The sequence below is a fragment of the Pyxicephalus adspersus genome, chromosome 11 (genome assembly GCF_032062135.1).
Source record: "Pyxicephalus adspersus chromosome 11, UCB_Pads_2.0, whole genome shotgun sequence".
In the NCBI taxonomy this organism is placed as follows: Eukaryota; Metazoa; Chordata; class Amphibia; order Anura; family Pyxicephalidae; genus Pyxicephalus; species Pyxicephalus adspersus.
The window spans coordinates 15,804,279-15,831,675 of NC_092868.1; the positions used below are offsets into that span (position 1 = coordinate 15,804,279).

General features: G+C 37.8%; 1 protein-coding gene across 2 annotated transcripts in view; it reads right to left on the reverse strand.

The window, feature by feature from the left end:
- Positions 1-5,226: 5,226 nt before the first annotated feature.
- LOC140340682 (excitatory amino acid transporter 2-like) overlaps positions 5,227-27,397 on the reverse strand; it is a 65,966-nt gene continuing 43,795 nt past the window's right edge. The window contains exons 1-9 of one of the 2 annotated variants that reach the window (XM_072426021.1): positions 26,108-26,238; positions 21,307-21,334; positions 18,204-18,454; positions 15,579-15,762; positions 14,086-14,212; positions 12,711-12,944; positions 9,670-9,864; positions 9,450-9,584; positions 5,227-5,811 (exon numbers count right to left, since the gene is read on the reverse strand). In XM_072426021.1, the coding sequence (XP_072282122.1) occupies positions 5,547-5,811; positions 9,450-9,584; positions 9,670-9,864; positions 12,711-12,944; positions 14,086-14,212; positions 15,579-15,762; positions 18,204-18,454; positions 21,307-21,331 (1,416 nt within the window). In that variant the 5' untranslated portion in view covers positions 21,332-21,334; positions 26,108-26,238 and the 3' untranslated portion in view covers positions 5,227-5,546. Of the gene's footprint in view, positions 5,812-9,449; positions 9,585-9,669; positions 9,865-12,710; positions 12,945-14,085; positions 14,213-15,578; positions 15,763-18,203; positions 18,455-21,306; positions 21,335-26,107; positions 26,261-27,397 lie in introns of those variants that run through there. The other variant, XM_072426020.1, reaches the window with a different exon arrangement.

Here is a 27,397-nt window from a genome sequence, read left to right on the forward strand (position 1 = left end):
ATGCAATGGAAACGCAAGTCTGTTAGTTAGTTGTAGGCCAAAAAGTGGAGTGCAACGAAAAAGAAAGTACCTGTGCGTGACTCCAAAATAGAGGGGTTTCAATTATATACAATATGGCTTGAGTATTGAAACTAATAATAGAAGTTGGGAAGTGTGCACAATAAGGCCATGAAATTCTGCCTTAACACACTATCAATTAGTCTATATGTAAAGAAACAGATTGTTGACTCTATTATGGACCTATTCCTTTGTTATCTGACTGACATCTACTACTTGTTCTATACCCCTTAACCCACTACATATTGATTGGTAGCTGGGTTGTGTCATCCATCTGCAAAGCCTCACAGTTTTCTTTACTACTTGTTAGCAATATCTAGATAGTTTAGGATCCATAGTCTTGGCACAGGTGCTAACATGAAAAAGAAAATTTTACAGTGCTAAATGTGAACACATCCTCAGCTTTAAGTAAAAGATGATTAAGACCAGACAGAAAGGCCTTTTAATCTCTTGGCTCTGAGAATTTGGGGAATATTGTGGTTTTCAGAGCAGATTACAGGTTGAACTGTATTTGAAATTAATCCAGGCAGACAGATCAGCATGCTTTGCTGCAACTTCTGCTATCCCCAGGGAGTCCTGTGTTGTAATTAATGACAAGGAGATTTCCGTTTCTAAGCTGCTGGGCTTTTTTTTTTCTCAAATTTTCATTATTTCAAACATCCTTTTGGAAATCAGGTCTCTTTCTTTGCTGGTAAATCTGTTCAGATTCATCCTTGATCACAGTTATCAGAGTACAGATGTTACAATCCTTTACAGAAACAAGGTTTTAAGAGTTCATGATCGTGACCATTGGATTTGCAAGTCTAAACACAATCACAAAAAAACCATATAGATGCAGAAAAAGGGATGGATCAGAATAATGGCTATAGATAAATGATTGACATGATGGGACCTCTCCATCTCCTCCCCCCCCCCAATCTTTTCATAGGAGAATTAATATTTAAAGGGTGCTAAAGGTACTAGTGTATTGTAACCTAGGAAAGGGTACCGGATTGCATGATTGGGGGAAGAGCAAAAGTGAGTAGATATGATTCTAAGACCTGTCTGCAGAATCTTCCCCCTAACATCAGTTGTACAGGATAGTTCTACTGCTATTTTGCTGTAGTCTTCTCATCTCTATGTCAAGCTGAGGATGGAACCAACAAATTATAGTATAAGAAGCCATAAATCTAGACTTTAATGGTCACATTAGAATTTTCATTACTAAATTTAAGTTTGAAACTCAGTCTTACCTTAAAGTGCCCACTGGTGGAGAGTAATATCCTCAGCTAAAATTTTAAAGTATTTTTCCTGCACTTATTGTTTTCCACATATATTCATCAGAAGCACCTGCAACTCTTTTAATCCAATCTCATTTCCAGCATGGACTACCAAAATCATCAAGTCCTCCCCGGTGCTGTCCATGGCCCTCCCTCCTAATCTATTAGCTGCCTGGACTGTCACTCACTTTATGCAGTGTCATGTGTGAGTGGTAGCTCAGTAGTCTGTATACTAATGTGTGTAGTTCTAAGCTGATATTAATGTTGATATAATTAAAATTATTGTTTTTTGCAAAGAAAGCATCTATTTTTTATGAAGGGTGTGAAAATGTAGAGCAGTGCAAAATGGTTGCAAGATGCTGGAGTTCAACAAATAAAAATGTCCATACCCAATAAAGAATAGAATAGCACCCTCCCTATGTACACATGCTAGACAATTGTCACCTAAGATGAACAATCCTGATCAGATGTGAATCTACCATGTCTACAGCAGTCCTCCATGTTGTCCTTAATGTCGTTTAATGATCTACTATGGCAGATCACTAAAAACTCGACTGAGAATGACCACTGTCACGTAAGACCCCAAAAGTCTGCGACAAGAAAAATAGGCGAGGGGGATACTGAGGGGGATAGGCCAATAGTTCTTGTAATAAAGGGGGTGTGAGTGATCAGAGAGAGAGGTCAGGATAATAATGAAAAAAAGGTATTAATGAAAAACAAAGGGAGGGCAAAATGGAGTTTATAAAATAGAGAAGGAAAGGGTAGAGATCAGAAATTTGCCAGTTTTGAAGGTGAAGAGATTCAGGCCCTGTGTGAATAGTTTGGGAGGATCGGGTAAGGAGGTGTGCGGTCCTCAAGGACAGGGGTTTTGTGTACATGGGTAGAAATTTATGAAGTGTGGAGAGCCATCTTTGGTATGGGGTCTCTAAAATTGGTTAACTAGGGGTTAATTTGTTAAATTTGGTTTGGAGATGAGGGATTGATATCGTTCCCGAGGCTGTATAGTGGCGCCTGGGAGCATGAAAAATATATCAATGGTAAACGCAGATCCGGTGTTAATGTGTTTAAAATGGAGTCAATACCTGTCAAGGACCTGCCACCTGAGAGGGTTATTGTTAGTGGAAAAAGTTTAAAGGGTTAAATATTTGATAGTTGTAATGTGTTGAGTTATTTAAAGTATTATGTTAATAAATGGCCTTAGGGCCACGTTTTACCATACCTGCAGGTGTCAGTGTGTAATTATAAGCAAAGAGTGATGGGAAGAAAAGGGGAGGGGAAAAATGGTACAGGTAAGTGGGAAAAGGCTCTAGCATACGCCAGTCATGAAGATAACGTTATATACTGTTGCTAAAATGGTAACAAAAGATAATTTCCAGTAACAGAATTTGGATGTCTGTCACAGCTTTATTCAAAGCCCTCTCCTCTTCTAATTGTTTAGAGTGTCACTTGAGTGACAGATGTGAGGGTGTTGGGGCTGCTGACACCACATCCAAAATTGTCTACACAAGTTAGGCTTTACAGGCAACTATTCTTGAAATGAATGGTGTGATGACAGGGTCTCTTTAACTTCTATTATATACCATTTAGGCATGCAGCATACCTTAGTCTGTGCAAAAGAAACCTAATTATTTATAAAACAAACAAAACAAAAGTACAAAACAGTTTAATATAGGTTTGTAATTTCCAATAAACATTAGCTACATTTGATTTGACACACAATAGTTAGACATGTTATATGTACAACATTGAAGTCATCACAGCATAAACATGGACCCCATCTACTTGTAGTAATGTAATTATATTTATCCTCTGAAATAATACAAAATTATACACATTCTTGCAAACAAGTTCAGTGCCTTCTCACCAGCAATGTGATTACAGGATTCCCCCAACATCGAAGCATATTGGTGACAAATTATGCAGTTTCTTATATTTAGGAGAACATAAATGTAATTTTACAATCAGACTTTGGTCAGTTTTACTGACAGTCCCCCAAATATTAAAATGTATCAACCACTTATAAAGCTTTCCTCCTACTTACCTTGGACCCAACTTTACTGTATCCCACCACGGCCTCCTGGGTTTCTGAGATTCTATGAAAGTCCCACAGTGCAGAAGTCCATGCTCATGAGATCTGGAGTACTTGGTAGATAGTAGCCAGGCAACATTTTAATTTTTTTAACTCCACTATAATGCTGCTTTTTTGGACCCTTTTTTTAACCTTCCACCTTACTAAAATATGCTAGTGCTTACAGATAAGTTGCCTGAATTACAGATGTAAATATTCCTATGTATACTATATACTTTAAATAAATAAATATATATACTATTTATAAAATGTAAGGTTATTGAGGTGTTGCAGGAATAACTATAGTATAACAAGGACACATACTACAGAGGCAGCCTGTGTAAGTTTATAGCTTTCTTACTCTGGTATGTTATAAAACTAAATGAATATAAATATATTTATGATTTTTTTCAGCATTTTACAGCCAAATATCAGTTTATTTATTTACTATTATATTTATTTCCATAGAATATAGGATTAGCTATTTGGAATCCAGTGTGTGAAACCTAAAAAAAAATCTGAAAATTATTAGCCTGTTATATAAAATAAACATAGTTTAATATTCTTATCTATATTTTGTTATTTATCAATATACTTTTAATCTGTACTTTAATACAATGGGCTGTCATCGACATTAGTCAACCCTACAACGCAAGTCTGTGGGATAACCAATATAAATACTCTCCCTGGGTGGCTGACCTCAGAGATCTCAGTGGCTCAGTAGGTTTTCTAACAACTGCTGAGTTATGTCTAGTGCAGCTATTCTCAGTCTCTAGGGGTTTGGGGGGGGGGTCCTTAAATTGTAGCAGACTTCATTTTTGCTGGATACCTTCATATTTCAGGGGTCACAATTATGTGTTGTTTAAGGGTGGCATTCTAGCCATCGCTGGCCACCAATGTAAGAGGCTTTTTTTCTCACTCACCTCAAATAAATTAATCCTCAAGGCAAAAAGGTTAAAGAGGCCAATCTAGTTGCCACTTTACAAATCGAAATATTTATTTACTAAAGAACATTTTTTAAACAGTAAACCTGCAAAATATGAAAAAAGATTAAATACTTCTTGAATTCATTCCCTTTAGATGCTGCCTTTTGCCTCACTATATATTTTATTATTATTTTTTTCTTTATTATTATTTTTCCAGATCCAGGACAATTCTTTCTGAGCTTCACCCTCCTTTACAAAGAACTTGTTTTAGAATAAACTTACTCTTAAAAATAGGCGTTGTTAGGAAGAGTCAAAGGGAGCAGCCAATAACATACTGGTAAGGTTTTTTGCATTTGAAAGAGTTTTTCAGCACAGCTGCCATTTTTGTAATTTAAATGTTGGATTGAAAGTTGGGAAGAGCTGCAAAGTAAGCACTAGCACTTGTCGAAAATGAGTAGGACATCATCTTAGAAAATAATTCTGGGTGAACTGTATGAATTGTTTTAATTAAAACTACTATATAACATAAATTGTTAAAGTAAAGGTGCACCATGAAATGACTTGACCCATTTATCATATGATTGTGCCCACAGTATTAATTATCACAGACAGAGGTAGTGCTGTATGTCATGCCCCTAAGCACAGTCCCTGTGCAGCTGAAATAGATGCAGGAAGGCCATTCTTATTTCAAACTGTGCATTGTAGGACCTCACAATTAAAAACTATGCAAAGGTAAATGTCCCTTCAGATGAACCCCACTGTTTTCAACACTAAAAAATAATATTTTAAAATACATTTTATGTATTAAAACTACTGTGCATTTCCAGGATAAGAGCGCTGAAATGATCAAGTGGCTTGTTTTGTTCCCTCTGTAACAGGAAAAGCACGAAAACTATACTGATTAGCTGGACACGTCTGACACTACAAAATATGGTATTTAATATTGTGATTCAATATCATATTTAAAGGTTCATTTCACAAACATCAACAAACTGCAAATTTGGACATTCAGACTCTGGCCTTAATTCCCAAAGGAGCAAATAGAGAGGACAGCAAAAGGCATCAGTTAACCAGTAGACATTGCACCAATGCCCTGCCTGATTAGTTCTAATAAGTAAGTAAGGAAAGCTGGGTAACCTGAGGCTGGCACTCATAGATAAATTCACTGCTGCAATCACAAGCTGAAGGAACCTCTGTTGTAGCTGAAGGAACAGCATATGCAGCACAGGGTATAAATTAAAGATGCATAGATGGCTCCACCTGAACCTCATATTCATCAGTGGGCAAGGAGGCATATCCAGAGAATGGTGGGGTACCAACAACCTCCCTGGCTGGTTTCTTTGCACCCTCATGATTCATTGTGTGCAGTTTCATCATATCTGTCCCATCCTTTGTATCATGTTTGGCATCAATGGCAGCTAACTCAGCTTTGGAAAGGTGGAAGATGATTCCAGCTCCAAATGAGTCACCGACTACATTGATAGAAGTCCTCATTCGATCTCTGTTGAAATAAAATTTATTGAGAGGAAAAGTGATGGATAAAGACTCAGACCCTGATTTATGAAAGCTCTCCAAGGCTGGGGAGAATACACTTTCAACAGTGAAGCTGGGTAACCCAGCAAACCTGGAATGGATCTGGTCCAGGATTCAAAACGTTTGCTAGCAAATACCAAATGATTTTTTCAAATACATTCCATGTTTTCTGGATCACCCACTTTACAATCTGAAAGTATATTCTCTCCAGCCTTGGAGAGTTTCATAAATCAGGCTCACAGGTAAGGATACACACCCTCATCTAAAGAATGTTTTCAGAATTCTGTGTTCGCTTTTTCTAAAACCCATTATCACAATACCAATGAAAATGAGTTTCTATCGCCACCAAATAACCATTTAGTTGAATAACCATTCCCATAAAGCACAGGAGATAAAGAATTATTAGAAAAAGAAGAAAAACTGTACAAACAAAAATGTTCACCAACTACTCATCATCATTTTGGGTGCATGGCTGCCGTGCAGGATGCCTGTCTTTGCCCCAGAGGCTGCTGGTGCAGAAGAAGGAGAGCATTTATTAGGGGTTGGTGTTAAGGCTTAGTTAAGGGGTTCTATTGCCATGTTATAATTAGTTTAGGGGGTTGGAAATGTGTTAGGGTTGCAGGTATTTCTTTTTAGGATGGTAAAAAAAACACCAAAAATTGACAACATACATATTGTCATATTGTTTCCGGTCACTATAGTTCTGGTGTTTGATAGTTAAAATATGAAGTGAGGCTAAGAATTAAAATAGCATAAGCATTAAAATAGGCAAGACGTAATCTCAACTTGAGAAATTGAGACACCAAATACAATATAGGTGCTCAATAGTGTCCTACTATATATATATATATATATATATATATATATATATATATATATATATATAATATCAATTTTATTTATAATTTGATTGGCTCCCATAACACAATTTACAACAGCATACAAGCAGAACATGTATATATGCACACCTCCTGACTAGACGGGTGGCTGGATTAAATATTTACTGTAAAATAAAACTTTTTATAGTCAAATAATATATATTTTCATAGAGGTGTATATATCCACCCAAACACAAAAACAATTTGAGGAGAAAGGAGCGACCGAAGAATAATTTTAAGAATAAAAAATCAGGGACTGTTGGGAATGCATACTCCTACATAGAGGGGTGAGGGTTACTGCTAAGTTTGGGGTACTATAAATGCATACAAAAGACCATTATAGACCTAATTTAAAAAATGAATTTAAATACAAAGCATTGGGTAGAGCATTAGAAAAAAAGGAAGTGTTTATGCTGCTGAAACCACTGCAATGTCTATGTTTCCTTAAAAATGTTTTATTTTGATCACATAGAACAATAGCTTTTTGTACTGGATGTTTATTTTGGAATTGACAGAACCCTAAAATAAAGTGATTGTGTAAAAAAAAGGCTTTAGTTCCTTACATTTTTATGCAATTTTTTTGTTCAACCCCATGAATTAAAGCTGAAAGTCTGCCGTTCAACTGCATCTGAGTGGTTTTATTTAAATTAATTGTGGTAATGTACAGAGCCAAAATTAGAAAAAAAGTTTTCTCTGTCCAAATATTTATGGTCCTAACTGTATGCATGTGTGAAGTGTGTGTGTACATGTGTATACAGCATGTGTGTTTAAAGTTTGTGTGCATTGGCCTACTGCTGGATTCCGATAATAAAGGGATGTTGGTGAAATGCATCATAAGCAGTGTTGTGCACTTAGCGTTATATACCTACATGTATACTCTGGACCTCTACACTCAGAACGTTACATACACCTGATACCTGCGCAGTATACTCCATACACCTGGCCTCTAGCACTACATATTTTGCCAAACCCGCCATTCTCTGTGGCCTGCTACAATTAGCACAACTTGCTCCTCTCAGGGTGTCCAGGGGTGCTCCATATCTTTCACAATCATGGCAACACCTCTCAGTAGTTTTTATCAAACAGTAGTTTGATTGGTATGATAACAGGAAGGTAAGATAGAAATATAGAGAAACTGTGATAGCATATTTTTTGTGTGGCTTCTCCTACAGAAAGCTCAGGCAATTCAGATGGATTTACTCCTATCCAGTTCCAAGGATTCTAGTGGGATTTGGGGTGAAGGAAAGGGTAAAAGGCTGCATCAGCAAACCCTTTCTAATGGAAACTACAATATTTTGGGTCTGCTAAATCTGCCAGGCAAACCACCTAAAGAAAACCTTTATGTTTTAAATAATATAATTTACACAGATTGGGGTGTTGTTTTCTGTTAGTAAGGACTAACTAATATCCCTTAAAACCATGCTGTTTTTAAAATACAGTTTACAGTTTTAACTAATCCCTCTAAATTGTTTCTTGAATTTTAGGGTATATGTTTAGCTTCAATGTTGCCCTTTCAGTGACATTAAAAGATCTTCCCCTGTGGGAATCAAAAATGGAAAAGGATCTGGGGGTTCTGGTAGATCATAGACTTAACAACAGCATGCAATGCCAAGCTGCAATATCTAAAGCTAGTAAAGTACTTTCTTGTATTAAAAGAGGAATAGACTGCAGAGATGGAGACATTATCCTGCCCCTGTACAAAGCATTGGTCAGACCACATCTGGAATCTGCAGTCCAGTTCTGGGCACCAGCTCACAAAAAAGTATATTCTGGAATTGGGGATAATGCAGAGAAGTGCAACTAAACTAATAAAAGGAATGGAGGAGCTCAGCTATGAGGAGAGATTAGCTGAACTGAATCTATTCTCCCTTTAGACGTTTAACGGGGATATGATCACCCTGTATAAATATATAAACAGTTCATATAGGGAACACTCTTCCCAACTTTAAATTTTAGGATCGGTACAAATAACAAGAGGACACTCTGTTTCTGAAAGAGAAGAAAACAATCTCTGGATAAGGAAAGGATTATTCACTGTAAGCTCTGTGAAAATGTGGAATCGGCTCCCTCAGGAAGTAGTTTTAGGAACTACTATAGATTGCTTTAAGAAAAAGCTGAATGCTTTTCTAGATATTTTAACTGGGTGTTAAAATTTTAAGGAAAAAATAACAGAGACTGTTGGTCCAGGGAACATCTGCCTGCCTCATGGAATATGGAATGATTTTTTTTTTCCCGAGCATTGCTTTAAGATAAAGCTGGATGCTTTTCTAGAAGTACAGAAGTACTTTTCTAGAAGTACAGAATATAGCTGGGTCTAGAAGTACAGAATATAACATGGGGTTATCCAGTAGACCTCTAGATGGCTTAGATGCATGGGCCCCCACCCACCATAGTTTTTCTTATCCATTCCTGATGTTATTACAAGGCACAGTAGTGATTTCAATATTTTGTTTTTGCTGCCTAGAAGTTATTTCTTTTTTTCACTGTGCCCAGTGCACTTGTGATCCACATTCCGCAGCATTAGTCTGACAGTGTTAAAAGTGTTGTTAATATTTAGAAGTGTTAAACTGACAGATATGTCTATTCAAATGATGGTCATAATACCCATTCCTAAAACTGTTGTGGGTGCCAAAGCTTTATTTGCAACTGTTAAAAAATGAAGGTCTGAATGACTAAAACCAATTACTGTCATTTTCCCAGAGGTAGCATAAAAAAACAGTATACTTACAGTAGCCAGTCCACTGCAATGAGCAGACTGATGTCCTGAGTTGGAAGTCCCACAGCTGTTAGGATGAGAAGCATGGTGACAAGTCCAGCACTTGGAATACTGGCTGCTCCAACACTTGCTAACGTGGCTGTAAGACTACAAGGCAAAAAAGAAAAGGGACTAAATATAACTGTGACATTTTAACAAGTCTTTATGTTCCTGCCACATCAATTCAACTTACCTGACTGTTGCTATCTGACCAGCATCTAAGGATACCCCATTCATCTGAGCAATAAAAATGGCTGCCACTGCCTCATAGAGAGCTGTGCCATCCATGTTAATGGTGGCTCCAATAGGAAGAACAAAGCGGGTCACTCTTTTGTCAATCTTCAGATTTTCTTCCAAGCAGCGAAAAGTCACAGGAAGAGTACCGGCACTGAAATATCAAATACTCTGCTAAGAAGAGTATTAAAAGTCAGAGAGAACCTTTTATAATACCTCTACTGCTTTGTATTCATTCCACATGTATGGCCAAACATTGATAGCCTATAAACTGCAGTTTCTCCACATGCAAATAAAATTGGTAAATAAATTGGTAAATCATGTATGTCCACAATAAAATTTTACTATTATGACTGCTTGGAAAATTGCTAAAAGGAAAAGAATGAAGGATAACACAAATTACTACAAAACCATGTACACTGATGCTAAGGCTGCTTTTAAGAAATGGCCTTATGTGGGCCCCAAACATTTTCACTTTGCACCAAATATAGGCTCAGAGCACCCTTCTCGGGAGCAGGTGACTTCAAATACCTACAGTAATGTTTCTAAGCATTCACTAATTTAAGGATGGTTTTCAATAGCATTGTCTAATTATGCCTGTTCATGAGTGACACCACTGTATCAAACAACCAACATTAAAAAGAGCACTGCATAAGCACAATTTGCCTTAACACAGCCAGGCTATTCTTTGCCAGGCTGCCATGCCCAGTGCATATACAGTTTGTAACTCATACTACACTGTCATTCCACATTGGGCACTGCCTAGAAAAATATTAGTGGAATCTGCTTCTTTTCTTCCCATCACTTCGCTTGCACCACGTTACCGGAGCCATAGAGTGAAGAAGACACTGGGGACAAACCACTAACCACTGGAAGATCCATTTACCACTAAACATGGGCAAACCAAGGTCCATAGAAGGTCCACAAAGCGTCCCTAAACATTTTGGTGTGCCTGTAATCAGTGGCATAGAATGGGATTGAAGGTATCCTCAAATGCAGGCCCATTACTCCAAATGACCTGTAGGAGACCTCCCCACAACCAGTGTCCAGCCACTTACTGGTATACATAGAGCTGCAAAAGGACATCTTCTACATTAGTTTCCTGTTCCTGGCAGTCTCAATAATGAGCAATCACTGCAGCTGCACCCAAGGGCGAGCTGCTTAGGGTCCACGCTAACAGGACTATGGGGGGCTCCTGATGCGACTGTAGGATTTTGCTGTTAAAGGGAGCTCCTGATGTGAAGGTGGGGCTCTGATTAAAAAATTAGGGGTCCAGATATGATGGGGGTTCTTTTAAAAAGGGGGTCTAGATTTAAAGTGAAGCTCCTGATTCAAAGGGGGCAACTCTGTTGTAAAAGGGTGTTTCTATTGTAAAGGGGGACTTCTGATGTGACTGAGCTTGTCATTAATAGCAGAGGCCCTGTCAAAATTTAGCACCCAGGGTTCACAAATTTTGTAAATTTGAAATAAAAACTAAAAACTGTAATTTGTTAATTTGTTTGAACTTTTGTAAAAGGCAATTGACAAAGAAATGGTTTTCAGTGGTTTTACCAACAAACTTTTTTTATTAGTTAGACAAAATGCTCCCTGAAACTGAATTATGCAAAGAGTTCTCTGGACCCAAGCTTATTTCAAAAACAATGGAAATGTGTTCTGTTTTATATGTTTTTGGGAAAATCGGGTGTCAGATTCTATGTGCCAAGTTAAAAAAAGCATCTAGATTGTAATCAACAAAAGGTACAAAAAGCAGAGTTTGTTATGGCATGGGGGTACACCTGGCATATGGGGTTCTGTATATATGTGAAGGCACAATTGATGCTTCCATCAAGACAACATCTTTCCCAGGAACTCTATGTATATTTCAGCAAGAATGTTAATGCCAAGCCTCATTCTGCACAAATTACAAAAGCATTTGAAGACATGGGGCCTGATTTATTAAAACTTTCCAAGACTGGAGAGGATACACTTTCATAAATGAAGTTTGGTGGTCCAGCACACCTTAAATGGATTTCTTAAAAGCAATTTGCTATTTGTTAATAAATGTTTTCAATCCTGGACCGGATCCATTCCAGGTTTTGTGGATCACCCAGCTTCACTCATGAAAGTGTATCCTCTCCAGCGTTGGATAGTTTTAATAAATCAGGTCCATAGAGTCTATGTGCTTGACTGGCCCACCTGCATTCCAGATATGTCTTCTATTGAAAATGTCTGGCACATAATTAGGAGGAGAATCAGACAATGATAACCACAAACTGTAAGTCCTGTATACAACAGGAATGGGCAAAAATTCCACTTAACAGTTTTTCTGTTAGGTAAAAAAAATAGGGACTAGAAGTGGTACACTTGTCTCTCCTGAGATTTTGTTGGGTTGTAGGCATCAATTTCTAATTTTTTATGCTTACACAAATAAAAAAAATCACATTTTTGGTGAAAACACTGAAACACTTTTTTTGTCATTTCCCTGTGATATAAGGGCTCAACTGAGTAACCTAATTACAGGGTTTAGTTTTAATTGCACTTTTAGAAAGTGCCCTAACTTTTTTTGGAAATGGGGATTGTATATTTTGTACATAATATGGATAACACTGTGCATTACAGCTGAATGCAACACATGATGAAACACATTTACATAAGTAATTGTGTAAATACAAGTACTTATTTTTTTATTACAACAACAGAAATATGTGGTGCTCACATATATCAGGTATTTACATATCACATTTATTACATTTGTTTTTATGAATTCCAGGCATTACACTAAAAGAATATATTGTAAATCTGTTCCTTTTTTTTGCCTTTACAAATATTCACGTGTTTCTCACCATAGATCATGTACTCCAGGCTTGATATTGGGCTATTTTACTGATGTGATTTGTAATCGCAATGCAAATATTTTAACTGTTGCTTAGCAATGAAATACAAGTACAGACATGCGTGCAAGGGTTTATTAGTATTAACAATTCGTTAATTATTGCATCAAATGGGTTGACTGGTAAATACCTGGAAGCAGTCCCAAGTGCTGTGATCCATGCCTGGAATATGCCACCATAAAATTTAAAGGGGTTTTTCCTGGTGATGGAGAAAAATATAAGTGGCAGGATCATTCCTCCATGAATCACTAAGCCAACAATCACTGTAACCATGTACATGCCAAGTTGCCGGGCAACGGTCTCTAGATCTTTGATGGCTGCGATTTTCCCACAGATAAGAGAGGCAATCCCAAGAGGAGAGTACCTAAACAGAACAGGGTCATATTATAGTAAGCAATAGAGACATTTACAATAGAGACATTTATTTGCAGAAAAATAAAAACAAATAAAAAAGATGTTTGCTTGTAATAAACAGAACAGTAATAACCACAGACAGAACAGATGTAGTATGATGTGCAATCAAATACATTTATAGTGTCCGTTTTAATTTATTCAGTAAGTGCAGGAAATTATATAGCTAGCCAGATTTTAAATAATGTGAAGAAGATGATACAATCAGTGAGTCAGAAATTATTAAAGCTGTTGGGTTAGGATGAAAGCTGAACAACCAAGGATCAGTAATGGAATCCAACACCTTTAGGGTATGTTCCCACTGGCATTATTTTCCTGTGTTTGAGGTGCATTTGGAATCCCACTGACTTTCATTAAGCAGAGCATATGGCAGATCAGTGCCTGCCCTTTAACCTGCTTTTCCTTGCTCTTTGTTTCTCTGGATGCAGCATTCCCTATTGCTATTACCTATAGCAACAGCATTTAAATTTACCCTAAAGGCAACCAATCACAAAGATACATAAAAACAAACACCCCTTTAGGAACCTCTGGTGACCATTTATTTTGTTACACCACATTAAAAATATTACCCTATACTTGTGTATCTATATGCAGGGCCAGGGGTGCAGAGGGATAATGAAGGTATGGAGTATGTGCTGCTAGTAAGAGTTCTGGCTAACTGACGCTGTTGATTTGCCTGCCCAATGAGTGTCCTTCCTGTTAATGCAAACATTCACTCTTGTTCCCACAGCGATCCTAGGTGACATCACACTGATCACCTGTTCATACACCTGTGTGTGTATTTAAATGATTTAAATGATCAAAATGTCCAAAGCAGATATGCAGATGGAGGAAATAAATATAATTCACTACACCATCACATGGGAAGAAAGGGAGTGAGTTAAATGACCTTATGCAGCATCTTTCTTGCAGTTAGGACCTCAAATAACCTGAAGGATGTATTTTTGTAAACCAAAAGAATTCCAAAGAGTAATACAGAATCAACATACCACCAAGCCAGACCACTGAACTTTGTACAACCATTCCTCAGTGCAACTTTAATGTGTTAAGTAAACCATAAGCCATATAAACTGGAAAACTCACACATCTCTTACCACATTATCATGCTGACCAGCCTCATAATAATCTCATTGAGGATATTAAAGAAGTCAGCCATTAATTTGGCCTGATCTCCCATTTTCCCCATGGAAATTCCAAAGGCGATGAAGAAGCCAATGAGCCCTGAGCAGGCAAGGAAAGAAAACACAAAGGTCAGACCAAACATACAGAAAGATTGCAGTGACTCAAATGTCCCTTAAAAAGAAAACAAAGTAAAGAATAAATGTCTTTGTTAAGCAGGCCACTAGACAAAAGCTACACTTTGGTTTAAAGAAAACAAATATTGCCTATGATTGCTGAATAAGAAAAAATATGTTTTTATTTAAAAGCTGATCGAAGCACAGTAACTCCCAAGCATTGTATCAAACATTGCATATTTTCCATGTATATCCTCCTCTTTATGCACATTGATTCTAAAGGAGAACAAAGATTTTTCTTTTCAGAGAGAAAATCCAGGAATTCTTGTTCACATTTCTTCTTTATTCCTGCTGCTGCCCCTCACATGGTAATTGAAACCCCGCACTACATGGAAGTTTTGCTATTATTGCACCAATCAATTACATACTGCTTTTCAGAATATTGCTATTTACTTCGGTTTCACCCTAAAGTACCTATGACTCTCATAAATACAGAGACATATTTCTAGGGATCATTTGGAACATTAAAAAAAAACATAATTCAGCTATGATTTTTTTTCAGTTGTGGGAAAACTCATGAAAAAACATGAAAATACCTTACGGTAGACCATGAGTGGGATACAAACTTCTAACAACTTAGCTACCAGTGTCTCTTGAACTGCATTCGTCCTTTCCAACTATGGACATTAAACTAACCGTTCTGTAATTACCTGTTAATGACTTTGCTCCCTTTTTGAAAATAGGAACCACATTGGCCTTACGCCAATCCATCGGTACCATGCCAGTGATTACAGAGTCTCTAAAATGTGAAGTAATGGCTTTGAAATAACTGAATTTAGCTCTTTGAGGACACCTGGCTAATTTTTCCCAACATGAGAAATGCCATGTGTGGTACAAACAACACTCCCCATGATCCTGAAAACACCAAACAGTGAAGCATGGTGATGACAGCCTCATGCTATGGAGATGTTCCTCATCATCAGGGACGAGAAAACTGCTCAGGGTTGCAGAAAGGATGGATAGCAGGGTAATTTTTGAGGATAACCTGCTTCAATCTGCCATTTATAAGACTGCCACAAAGGTTCAATGACCCTAAACATACTGCTAAAGCTACACTGAATCATTTGAAGGTCCTGGAATTGTCCAAATATCTATGTACACTTCTAATTTCTGTATTGTTTATTATTGTGTGTACTACAAATGAAATAATTTGTACCTTTAAAGTAGTCATGTTGTGTAAATCAAAGGTGCTAATATTCCAAATCAAACCCTGCTCTGTTTTACTGCTATTGCAGACCCTCACAGTGCATATAAGCTGATGACATTAGAACAGATACAAAATAAATTCTTACCAAGAACATTCATGCCACCTTTAAACTCAAGCTTTTTCTGAGTGATCATGGCAGGTGCTGCATTCACTTCAGAAATTGAGGAGTTTGCTTGTGAGCCATTGCTTGACATGCCAGTATCATTAATAGGTCTAATGAGATCCAAGGGTGAAGGTGGAGCTGGGACTTTCTTAGAAACAGTTTGTATCTGGAAAAGATAATCTGAGGCTTTAGGCAGAACAAAGGACAATTAGCATGTGTTTCCATCCTAAAATTTAACCCTAAATCTTTTACCATTAGTTATCAAATTAATAGAAACTGTTGAAAGTTATAAAACAGTTCTTGTGAAACTTAGATGTGTGACATTTTGTGTTTGAAGAACTTTTATTGCGCATTTTTGTTGATTACTGGAAATTATTACTTGTTTGATAATATTAAAGTGTATGTAAGCCCTGGCAATGAATTTCTGATATTCGTTATATATAGATATATAGATACATACACACACAAATTGTTATCTAATAATGTTATATTAAATTAATACAATCTTGGCAAGGAGACAAAGACAAAAATACAAATTAAATTACATAACCTCCATTCATAAATTAATTTAGCATAATATTGCTGGAAAGGGTATAGGCAATATATACCATTTGCAGTAATATTATCCTATATAATTAGACGCTATGTATTTTAACTTGTATATTTGTATTTGCATTATACATTGTCTTTGTTTACCTCATAACTGAATCTAACAAAGTTTTGTAAACTAATATTGTTACCCGAAAAACAATTAGCATGTTATTTAAAGGGCCAGAAAAGGGTATGGACTTACTGATATTTAAGGTTGGGATAGTCACCCCATTGAACTACATAAATATTTATTTATTAATTGATTTTGTTTGGATAGTTCAAATAAGCCTAAATAATTATCCCATATAATTATACATGGTTTAAATATGCTGTATATATATATATATATATATATATATATATATATATATATATATATATATTTGTATATTGTAACAGCTGGCCAAATAAATCACAGGGTTTCGTCCAGGATGACAGGTACATTTGCCCCAGATACAGGTTATACGCAGAGTATTTTTCTGTTTAATTTTCCTTTTAACCTAAAGGTGGGGTTTGAAGTACCAAGCTTCCTGACCAGGTGAGGCAGTTAAGGAGGCCTGGGTATGATCAGGTGTAACTGTCCCACCTGAAATGCATCCTGGAAATTAGGCTGGGGATATAAACTCTAAACCTGCTTATTCCTGTGTCTCTGTCTTGACTGCTGAGCTGGAAGGAGGGCTAAGGTGAACTGTGAGTAAAGACACAGACCATTGCAAAAGATATATGGTAAGGGCCTTAGAGTCCTGAACAACACTAGGTTGGGCTGGACTGCTAGTGAAGGGAACTAACCGTGAGTTAGTGGCCAAGTGGTCAGGCTTTCTTTTTGCTGTTTGTTTTATTTTGTCTGTTTTGTGTGTAAATAGTAAAGTGAATTAAACCCTTGGTGCGCTTAAAAATTGCTGGCCCTGTTTCCTGCTTTGAAACACCCCCTGTTGCTTTGGGTGATCTCACACTATATATATATATATATATATATATATATATACTGTATTTAGTTGTTTCCCATGAGTTCACTTTTATTATTTACCTTGAAATGATCATTTAGAAATTTGTAAATCTGACTGCAGGTATTTTGATGGTAGGTTAGCAATTCCTTCCTATTACAGTCCTAAAGATAGGTAAAAACACTACTGGAATATATGTACCAAGGTGCAAATTGCATAACTTAGGTTAGTAGAGGGTATTGGTTGAGATCACTGTATTGGCTCACCCCAACTGTGTTTGTATCAATCAGCAAACTGTAGTTTGGTGAAGAGTACTTTACATTCTGTGATGTGATCATTTGGAGTAGGAATTTGCTCCTTATAACTTATTGCTGCTGCCTCCTGTATTATTGCACTTTATTGGGGTAATAATACTTTAGGGGTTAAATAATCCCACTGTCACTAATTTAAAGTCCTTTTTGGATCCTAAAGATTGGGTCGAAAGGAGGGGATGCCCATTCCATCATTCTTTTTGGAACTGCTTTGCTCTCATGGCAGAATACTATAACTAACTAAAAAAATAACTGGCTAGAGTCTTTTAGACTCCAAACATGCAGGGTAAAGCTGAGCTATGGCCTGATTTATTTAGGCTCTCAAAGACTGGAGAAGATTTGTACCACTGTCTATGACCTTGTTGAATATATTTCACCTTATGTTCTGTCTTGGTGACATGACAAATGGGAACGCCAACTAACCTAGAAATAAATTAAATTTTCTTCAGACTGAATACCCAAGAGAGTAAAAGTGGTACACACTTGCCATATGTTGTTGTTTGATGTTTTTTGTCACAAAATATTGTGTTACTGAGTCATAATAGTGATAAATATTTGTGACTGTTACAGAAAGGGAGATAAAACATCTTTTGCTAATTATTTAGAACCTAATGGAGGTGAACATGTGACACCCTTACAGCCAAGAAGTTTTACTCAAATCAAAAGATACAAGCAGTTTTTAAAGCATTCTCTTCAAGCATTTTTGGAATTATATTTTATTTGCACAAACCTTTCATTGCATAAATCCTGCAAATACATACCTGTTGAAAGCATGCCTGTACTAAGTTCTCTGGAAACAGGTTTCTGATCAGGTCCAGAAATGCATCAATGCTGGACACCTCTTCATTTTTCATTGACACGCTGACCTGTTTCTTAAGTTTTGGGTTTCCAGGATGGATAGAGAGGACAAGGATAACTCCAAGAAGTGCAGCTAGAATGGTAGTAGACATATAATAGACCATGGCACGTGTGCCCATCCTGCCACTGGACTTGGCATCAAGACCTGCTAAGCCTGTTGATAAAAGTGAAGATTAAAAACATTTTAAGAATTAATGAGATCCCTGAGAGCTCATGCCTAAATTGGCACGGCAGACCATTTTCAAGTTTTAAAGCTGAGGAAGGGAGAGTTCTCACTAATTTGGACTCGCTAATTAGTGGCTTCTGAATTCATTTCACTGTAACACTTTTTTCAACAGACAACCAAAGCAATAAATCTAATTGCCAGGCAAACACAGGTATTTAAAAGCTGTGGTTATGACAGGCAGCGTTCAGGGAAATTTGAATGGCAGCAAACAGAACAAAAGAAGTAAAGAGCTTGCAGTGACCAGCAAAAAGGCACTAACACAGGGCCATTTCTTGTGGTTGACCACAGTGCTCTACCGAAGGTTAAAACCACTCCCATTTATCTGAAATGGTTGTAAACCATTCTGTGCATGTGTTTGCATACAGTTGTAGTGGATTGTGATGCAGTTAACTGAAGTGACAAGTTGCTTCTGGTCGCTTGGTTGCTTTATACCCAATATACAGTGGAATCTAATTACACACACAAAAGTTCTATTTTTTTACCAGACCTTCAATGACATGTCGCTTGAACGAGTTGTTTTTAAGTGACATGTCATTGAAGGTCTGCTAAAAAAAAATCAGCGTGTAAGTGTATTGACAGATAAATAAATCTTTATATTAGGTTATAAACTTGGTGTCACTAAAACTAGTACTGGAATAAAAAGAATATTTGTGCTAATGACAATACCTGTAATCTGCTGAATTTTTATTCTGTTTGGTATTTCACTGATACTTTGTTAGGAGACTTGCATAATCTATATATTAGGTTTCCTTGGGGGTTATTGCATATGCACAGTACCAGGTAATAGACAGGATAAACAGTACCAGGTAATTGTAGATCATCACCTAAAAACATCATTTTGACACCAAGCACCATAGCATTCCTTTCAGGTAGGCATAATGAATGTGAACATAAAAGATTTAAATTCCAGATAAATATGCTAATCTCAAAAACACTGGGGAATGCATTTTTTGTTGAGTTAGATCTTACTCAGACATGACCCTAGTTTTTTACCATCCCATCTAGTTTTTATCATACAGGGTACCCTCTGTTTTTGTCAATAAACATACAAATGTTACATATAATGAAATACTAACTTGAATGTACAGTTTATTTGAATTTATTTTGTTCATACAAAGGATTTATTGTTACTCTGACTTTTTTTTTTTTTTTTTTTTTACAGTAAAACAATTGAAAATTTATAGGGTAAGCGGTTAAGGTAAGAATTTACGCTTATAGCTTTTCCTGGAGTGTTCAGTGTTAGTACAATCCCTCCAGATGCTCCAACAATAGTCAGCCATCATATGTACATCCCATCTATCCAGATACCATCCTTCCATGACCTTCAAATCTTTGTGGACTTGTTCACCTTGCTCATCACTGACTGCACCAAGGTTTTCTGTGAAGGTAGAAAGATGGCTATGCAGAAAATGCACCTTAGTGCTCATATTGCAACCAAGCATTTTGTAGCTCTCCAGAAGTTTTTGGACAATTTCTGTTTGTTTGCTCGTGTGTTTCCAAGAACGTCATTGACAATGGCTTTGAATGATAACCAAGCATTCTTTTTGACTTCTGACATTGTCCTGATGAAATGTTCATCTGTGAGCTGCCAAATCTGTGGACTATCAAACACACCGGCCTATTTTTTCAAATGGCAGGCTAGGAAATGCCAAAATGAGGTACTTGAAACAGTCTCCCTCAGTTGGCAAAGCTTTAACGAATGGCTTCATCAGACCCAGTTTCATGTGCAGAGGTGGAAATATAATATTCTTTCTATCAACAAGTGGCTCATATAGAATGTTTCGATCACCTGGTTTTAGGGTAGATCTTGGAGGCCAATTCCTTTCCACCCAATGCCTCTCACGAGCTCTGCTGTCCCACATGCACAGATAACAGGGATACTTGGTGTATCTGCATTGCTGACAAGAAGGAAGCATACCATTTTAAGGTCAACACAGATTAACCACTTGTGTTGGTGATATTGCAATAACTCAATTACTTTGACTGACCTAAATATATTGCCATTGTGAAGGAGGCACACTTTAAAGTCCGCTTTGAGCTATTGATGAATAGTTGCCATTCAGTAGAGTTATAGACTGGAATTCCCAATTCCTCCATTAAACCAGGTATGTTATGGCAATACACAAAGCCACTGTCAGTTCTAAATTACTGCAGAAATGCAATTTTTTGGGTTTGAAAGTATGATACTTTCATTCCTTTTTCAAGTATGTTTTTCTCACACAGTCTTGATGCTAGGAGTTCTGAAGCCTTCTTCGTGCCAAATCACTCAACTCACGCTGATCAAATCCCTTATGAACAGAGACCCCCTTCAATTTTTAAAACTCTTCATCAGTGTTGTCACCTAGTTCATTACCATAATCATGTTCTTCAAGAGAGGGTAGTGTAATGAAAACTGGCACTGGGATTTCATCTGAATGAGTCACTGGGCATATAGCCAATGGTAGACTAGGATACTCTGTTACATTTTTTTTTTTTTTGTTATATCCTTAAGTTTTCACTATACAAAAGTAACAGTCACTTAAATGATCTCCTGGCTTTCGCCAAACCATAGGTATACCAAACGGCATCTTATCATGTGTTCCCTTTGTCCACATCTGTAAACCCTTGACGCTGTTTGCACACCTTATGAGGGGCCCAAGACTTATCTTGTTCACCAAGTTTAACTTTGAAATATGCCGAATAGGCTTGCTCTACAAATGTGCTATCATTCACCCTTTGACTGGGAATGGTGAAACTGCAACAGATATACCAAAATGAATCAAGGTTGTTTAGGCACTTACGATGAAAAACAGCAGAGCCAGACATGATCTGAAAGAAAGGAAATATGTGTGTAAGTAGAAAAATAAATTCTCCCTTTTCACTATGTAGAGCAGCACACAACCTCTGACCACCCTGTCTTGCGTGTAAATGAATAGCCAATAAAAATCCATGCTACAGTAATGCGATGAATATAAGTGGTAGAGAAAAAACCTGACATGATAGAAGAAAACTAAGTGCACTTTCAGAATCAGCATACCTATTTTAGTGTAAACCCATGAACACATCACCATTTTTTCCCAAAATAAAGTTACATGCGAGACCAAGGACTGCCAGGCAGTGACAGAGAGCTAGCGCTATTCCGACATCAGGCATTGTTGCCCCAGCATTGATGGGTGGAGCAAGTGCTGTTGCCTGGACTGGCCAGTCTTTACAAGGTTTTAAGAGATTTATATGGTAAATCTGTTCTGGCTTCCTTTTACCTGGTTGGTATACTTTATAGTTCACTTCACCCACTCTTTCAATAATTTCAAACGGACCTTGCCATTTAGCAATAAACTTACTTTCCATGGTGGGGGCGAGAACTAGTACTCGATCTCCTGGCGCAAATGTTCAGATCTTGGCCCCCCTATAATAAATCATTTTCTGTACTCCTTGAGCCCATTCCATATGTTCCCTAACAATTCGCATGCTTGCTGAAATCCTGTCCTGCATCTGTGACACATGCTCTATTACACTTTTGTAGGGTGTGACCTGTGCTTCCCACGTTTCTTTAGCCACATCTAACAAACCACGTGGATGCCTACCATATACAAGCTCAAAAAGTGAAAACCCTGTGGATGACTGCGGTACTTATCTTCTGGCAAACGGCAGATATGGGAGGAAAAAGTCCCAATTTTTGTCCATCTTTATTTACCACCTTTCTCAGCATTTGTTTCAGACCTTAATAAATCTTTCGACCAATCCGTCAGTTTGGGGGTGATAGACTGATGTACGCAGTTGGGTAACTTTAAAAAGCCTGCAAAGTTCCTTTATGACATTAGACATAAAGGGTGTCCCTTGATCTGTGAGTACTTTGGAATACCAACCCGATAACACATGGACCAGTTCTTTTGCGATGGTCTTTGATGAGGTATTATGCAAAGATATGGCCTGGGGGTAACGGGTAGCATAATCCATTATGACTAAAATATGCTGGTGACCCTGGGCTGACTTTATTAGGGGGGGCAACCAAATCCATCCCGATGCGCTCAAAAGGTATTTCAATAATCGGCAAGGGCACCAAAGGGCTGCCAAAACGGGGCATAGGGGCTGTAATCTAACACTGAGGGCAAGATTCGCAATATGTGTTCATGTCTCCATGCATTCCAGGCCAGAAAAATATTTCCAAAATTCTTTCAGTAGTTTTCTGGATCCCTAAATGGGGCCCCCCATAATGTGTCCATGTGCCAGATCCAGAACGGTTCTCCTGTAGGGCTTTGGAACCATTAACTGCTGTACCACCTCCTCTCCCTTCTTGTTTATCTGATACAACAAGTCATTCTTTATAGCCATATAAGGAAAAGCAAGCCTAGAACCAGACTCCACAGGATTCCCATTTACCACTTTTATATTCTCCCTGGCTCATGTAAGGGTATGGTCCTTCATTTGTTCACTTTGACAGTCGTCTTTCCTAACGTCTAGGTCAGGGATACCCTGACGTGTTACCCGTTCTGTCTCTGACGTGGACTCATCTAGGTCTCTGGCCATAACAGAGAATGGAAAAGGGGTGGAGCTATCTGCCAATACCTCAACTACCTCCTAATGGGCAATCCTCTTCTGGGCTTATTTCTGATGCTGTCAATATCTGCGGTGCACTTCTTTTTGGTTCCAACTTGGACTCCCATAACTTCCAAAAATGTGGAATATCTCTCACAAGAATATCCTCATGCATTATTGGCTGGGACTAATCCAACTTTATGAAGCACTGACCCATAGGGAGTTGTAATATAGGCAAGGGTTGTCTGGTATTCACATGTATCCCCATGCACACAAGTCACCGTGAAGGTGTCTGATTCACTGTCAGAAGGGCCTATAAGGCCTGCTTTCACCAGAGTTACTACACTCCCTGAGTCTAGCAGAGCAGTCACACTTTGATCATTCACTTTTAACTCGCACAAATGTTTTTCCCTCCTGTCTGAACCTGCCCCAGTACATACCACTTGCACAAACATAGACATGCCGTTTTTCATAAAGGCAACATCACATTGCATAGGTTCAGTAGTTAGGACACATTGCAGTGAACTGTCCTATAACTCCTTACACCGAATACATATTATATGCCCTTTGTTTTACTCTAAAATTATACACCTTGGGCTTTTCTGAGCCCACAGTCTCATTATCTTCATTTAAAGTCCTCCCAGCTCCCTTATGCCCCAGAACAGTCCTTCCTGGAACTCTTGGAATCTGTGGGGTTAAGGGCTGAGAGTTATTTAGAAGATCCTCACTGCAGAGTATCGGTCTACCAGATCCACAAGCTGGTCTGCTGTCTTGGGGTCCCCATGACTCACCCACTTCCTTTAGGGCTGGGGCAAGCAATCTCAGGAACATGTCGAGGACCACCCACTGCACCACGTCCGGGGCTAATAACATCTCTTTCGGGTCAAATGGATGAGGTCGAACATCTGTGAACGTGACGGCTTATCCATTTTATGTCCACTGATGTATTCTCTGGGCTCTGACTGCTGGGGTAACACCTAGCCGAGCCGGGATCTCGGTTTATCAAAGTCCTGGGCAGCCTCAGGTTCCAGGTCAAAATAAGCCTTTTGCGCCTGACCTGGAAGAAAGGTGACCAGGTACTCCAAGGTAGCCAGGTAAGCTTTCACATCATCCTCTGCTGTAATTTTTTGCAAAAAGTGTCCCACATGGATAGTTGTCTGCACTTTTCCTGGCTGTATCACTGGAAGACTTGCCACATGCTGCACCACTTCCTGCAAGACTTGATGGTCTTTATGCATGGCCTCTATCAGGGTGGTTGCCTCCTGCTGGGCTGCCACAGACTGTATCAGGGTCTTTACTACCTCATCCATTTTCAGACTTTAATGTGGTGCCCGCATCCTCCACCACTTGTGAGGGGTTAAGCTCAGGATCGCCTTTGCTGGGGTCAAAGGACACTTGTCTGGTTCATCCAATTCAGATCACACACTGAGGTATAAGTGTTAAGCTGACTTGTAGCCAGGTTTTTTGAAGGCTGCAGATAAAATAACAAAACGGCAAAAGAAAGCCTTGCGTGTCCGGCACTTGCTATACTATACCGACGGTCCTGTCAATCAGCTGGAGGGCTTCTCCCTGTCAGCTCAAAACAAAGCTTTCAGCAACCTTTTACTCAGGTTTGAGTTCATTCACACAGACCAACTTTCTGTGTCCCCAGGCAGAGAGACTGACTGAGCTCCTGGCTCTGTTATATCCCAACCCTCAGTGCTGCTGCATTAATTACCTCACAGGTGAGAGTCTTCCACCTGCTACCTCACATAGGAGAGGAATCTTGGGCAAATACCTCCCTTCCACCACCAATCCTGCGATGGTGTCACAATAAATATATTTAAATTATTATACATGCTACTGTACAGTTATATTACAGGTTTCTGTATCTTTTTTTTTAACAGATTTTGTCTTTTTATTCAGGATTTATTTAAATATTGGACATATTTTGGTGGGTTATGCCTAAGAATTATAGGCCTACGATAAATTTCCATGCAAAAAATGTAACACTTTTTTTGCATAAAAATATGGACAGAATTAGAACGCTAGGGGGGGTTAATATTCTTTAAGGTAAGACAGTCCAGTAATTATGCTTTTACTTCTAACACATCCCAATATATAATATTTACCAGACATGCTGCATCGTGTTACAAAGCTGTCCACCACATCACTTTATAAAAGTTGTTATGTGATATACAGTAATATGTGTCAAAACATTTATCACAATGGAAAAGTCTAATAGGGTCTTAAGTCTTTTGACTAGCAATATAAAAAAGATCTGATATGGCTATTGATTATATCAGACATATGCTTCCTGAATGGCTGTAATATATATTTGCTGGTGGATATATATTTGCTGGTGGATTCTAGTTACTACTATGTCACTTCCAGGGGCACTTCCAGGAGATGCAATACATGAAGGCAGCTTCCCTATGCCTTCATGTATGGCATCTCTTGAAGAAGAAGTAGTTCCTTTTTAGCTTAGTTTTGATAGTTACTTTTTTCATGTATTCTCAGGGTTGGATTGGTCCAGAGGAGGACTGGAAAAACCTCTGGCTGGCCTCAGCCATATGCCCCCAAAAATAGGTATTCTGTACTTTTGGTGGGGCTAGGGTGCAATCATTTTTTTGTAATATAAATAAACTTTTGATCATTGCTATGTAGCAACGTTGGAATAGAAATGTTTTTAAACCTTTGAAGGATTTTAAAGTGCGTGTCAGTCGTTTGTACACTTACGCTATTTAAAAAATTTAATAACACCATTTTTTATTCTTTTTCAAATATTGGTGTGGGTTGTGATCTGTTTTGAGATTCTTCTTGTTGCAATTCTTCCTTAGTGTAGGGCATTAGTTTATTATCTATTCACATCTAAGTTGTGTTCTTGCATCCACTGCAGGCAACAACCTCCCTACAGTGATTACTAAACCATCCACACCTTGGCAGTAAATCATCATAGCTTTAATTGTTAAATGCTTTAATCCATTACCATTAAACTACCTTACATATATTACAAGACACCCTAGTTATATTAGATGGATAAAAAACACTTTTAGGATAATTAAATATAATAAATGTGCTATTTACCAGAAATTAAGCTGGAGATGATTAGGGGTAAAATCAACATCTTCAGCATACGCATAAGTATATCTCCTGGAAAGGATATCAAAATAAGAATGTTCCCATCCAGTGGTGGAAGTAATCGAAGGAGGCATCCAAAGAGAGATCCAAATATCACACCTAGGGATATGAAATTAAATGTTAACTAATAACAATAAAACAATATATAACTAATAAAAAGTATATTGACAGACAAGAAGCCAAAGTGTTTTCATTTGGAAACAAGACTACTTTAAGATAAATACAATGTTATATTGTTTCTCAAAAGGATACAGCAAATCGAGGCAACAAACTGTGTAAAAAGTTGGTACTGCAGAGTATTTTCAACTGAATGCATTAAATCACAGTACAGAGTAAAGTGATGTGTACTACAGTGTTAAAAGAACAGAGTTTAGTAACATTTAGGGTAAAATATACAGCAGCGGGTACGAACATAGAGAAAAGTGTATGCAGTATAAAATGTATTAAGAGGGGAACTTACATCCAACACCTAATTTGAGTGTTGAATTTATATGTATAATTGCATGCAATACAAAGCTATTCCTCAGTAGTGCATGCCAGAATGTTAGATTCATGTGAAAATGAAGTAATCAAGTGTAGTGAAATTAAACAGTGGAATAGCGGTTGATATAGTGTACTTGGACTTTGCTAAAGCATTTTACACTGTCCCACAGACGGTTAATATGCAAGTTAGGGTCGATAGGTTTAGAAAAGTCAATCTTTAAATGGATAGAGAACTGGCCTAAAGATCGCATCCAGAGAGTTGTAATTAATGATTCACACTCTGAATGGTCTAAGGTTATTAGTGGTGTACCCCAGGGTTCAGTGTTGGGACCTTTACAGTTTAACATCTTGTACCTTTTTTGTTTGCAGATGACCCCAAACTATGTAATGGAATTAAGTCCATACAGGATGTCTATAATCTACAAGCAGACCTGGATGTACTGGTATTGGGCAGCCAAGTGGCAAATGACATTTTTTATAGATGAATGAAAATTTTGAATTTGGGAGCTAACAACATGCATGCTTCATACTGTCTAGGGGGAACACATATGGGGGAGTCAGAAATGGAAACGGATCTGGGGGTTCTGGTAGATCATGGATTTATTAACAGCATGCAATATCTAAAGCTAGTAAAGTACTTTCTTCTATTAAGAGGAATAGACTGCAGAGATGGGGACATAATCTTGCCCCTGTACAAAGCATTGGTCAGACCACATCTGCAATATGCAGTCCAGTTTTGGGCACCAGTTCACA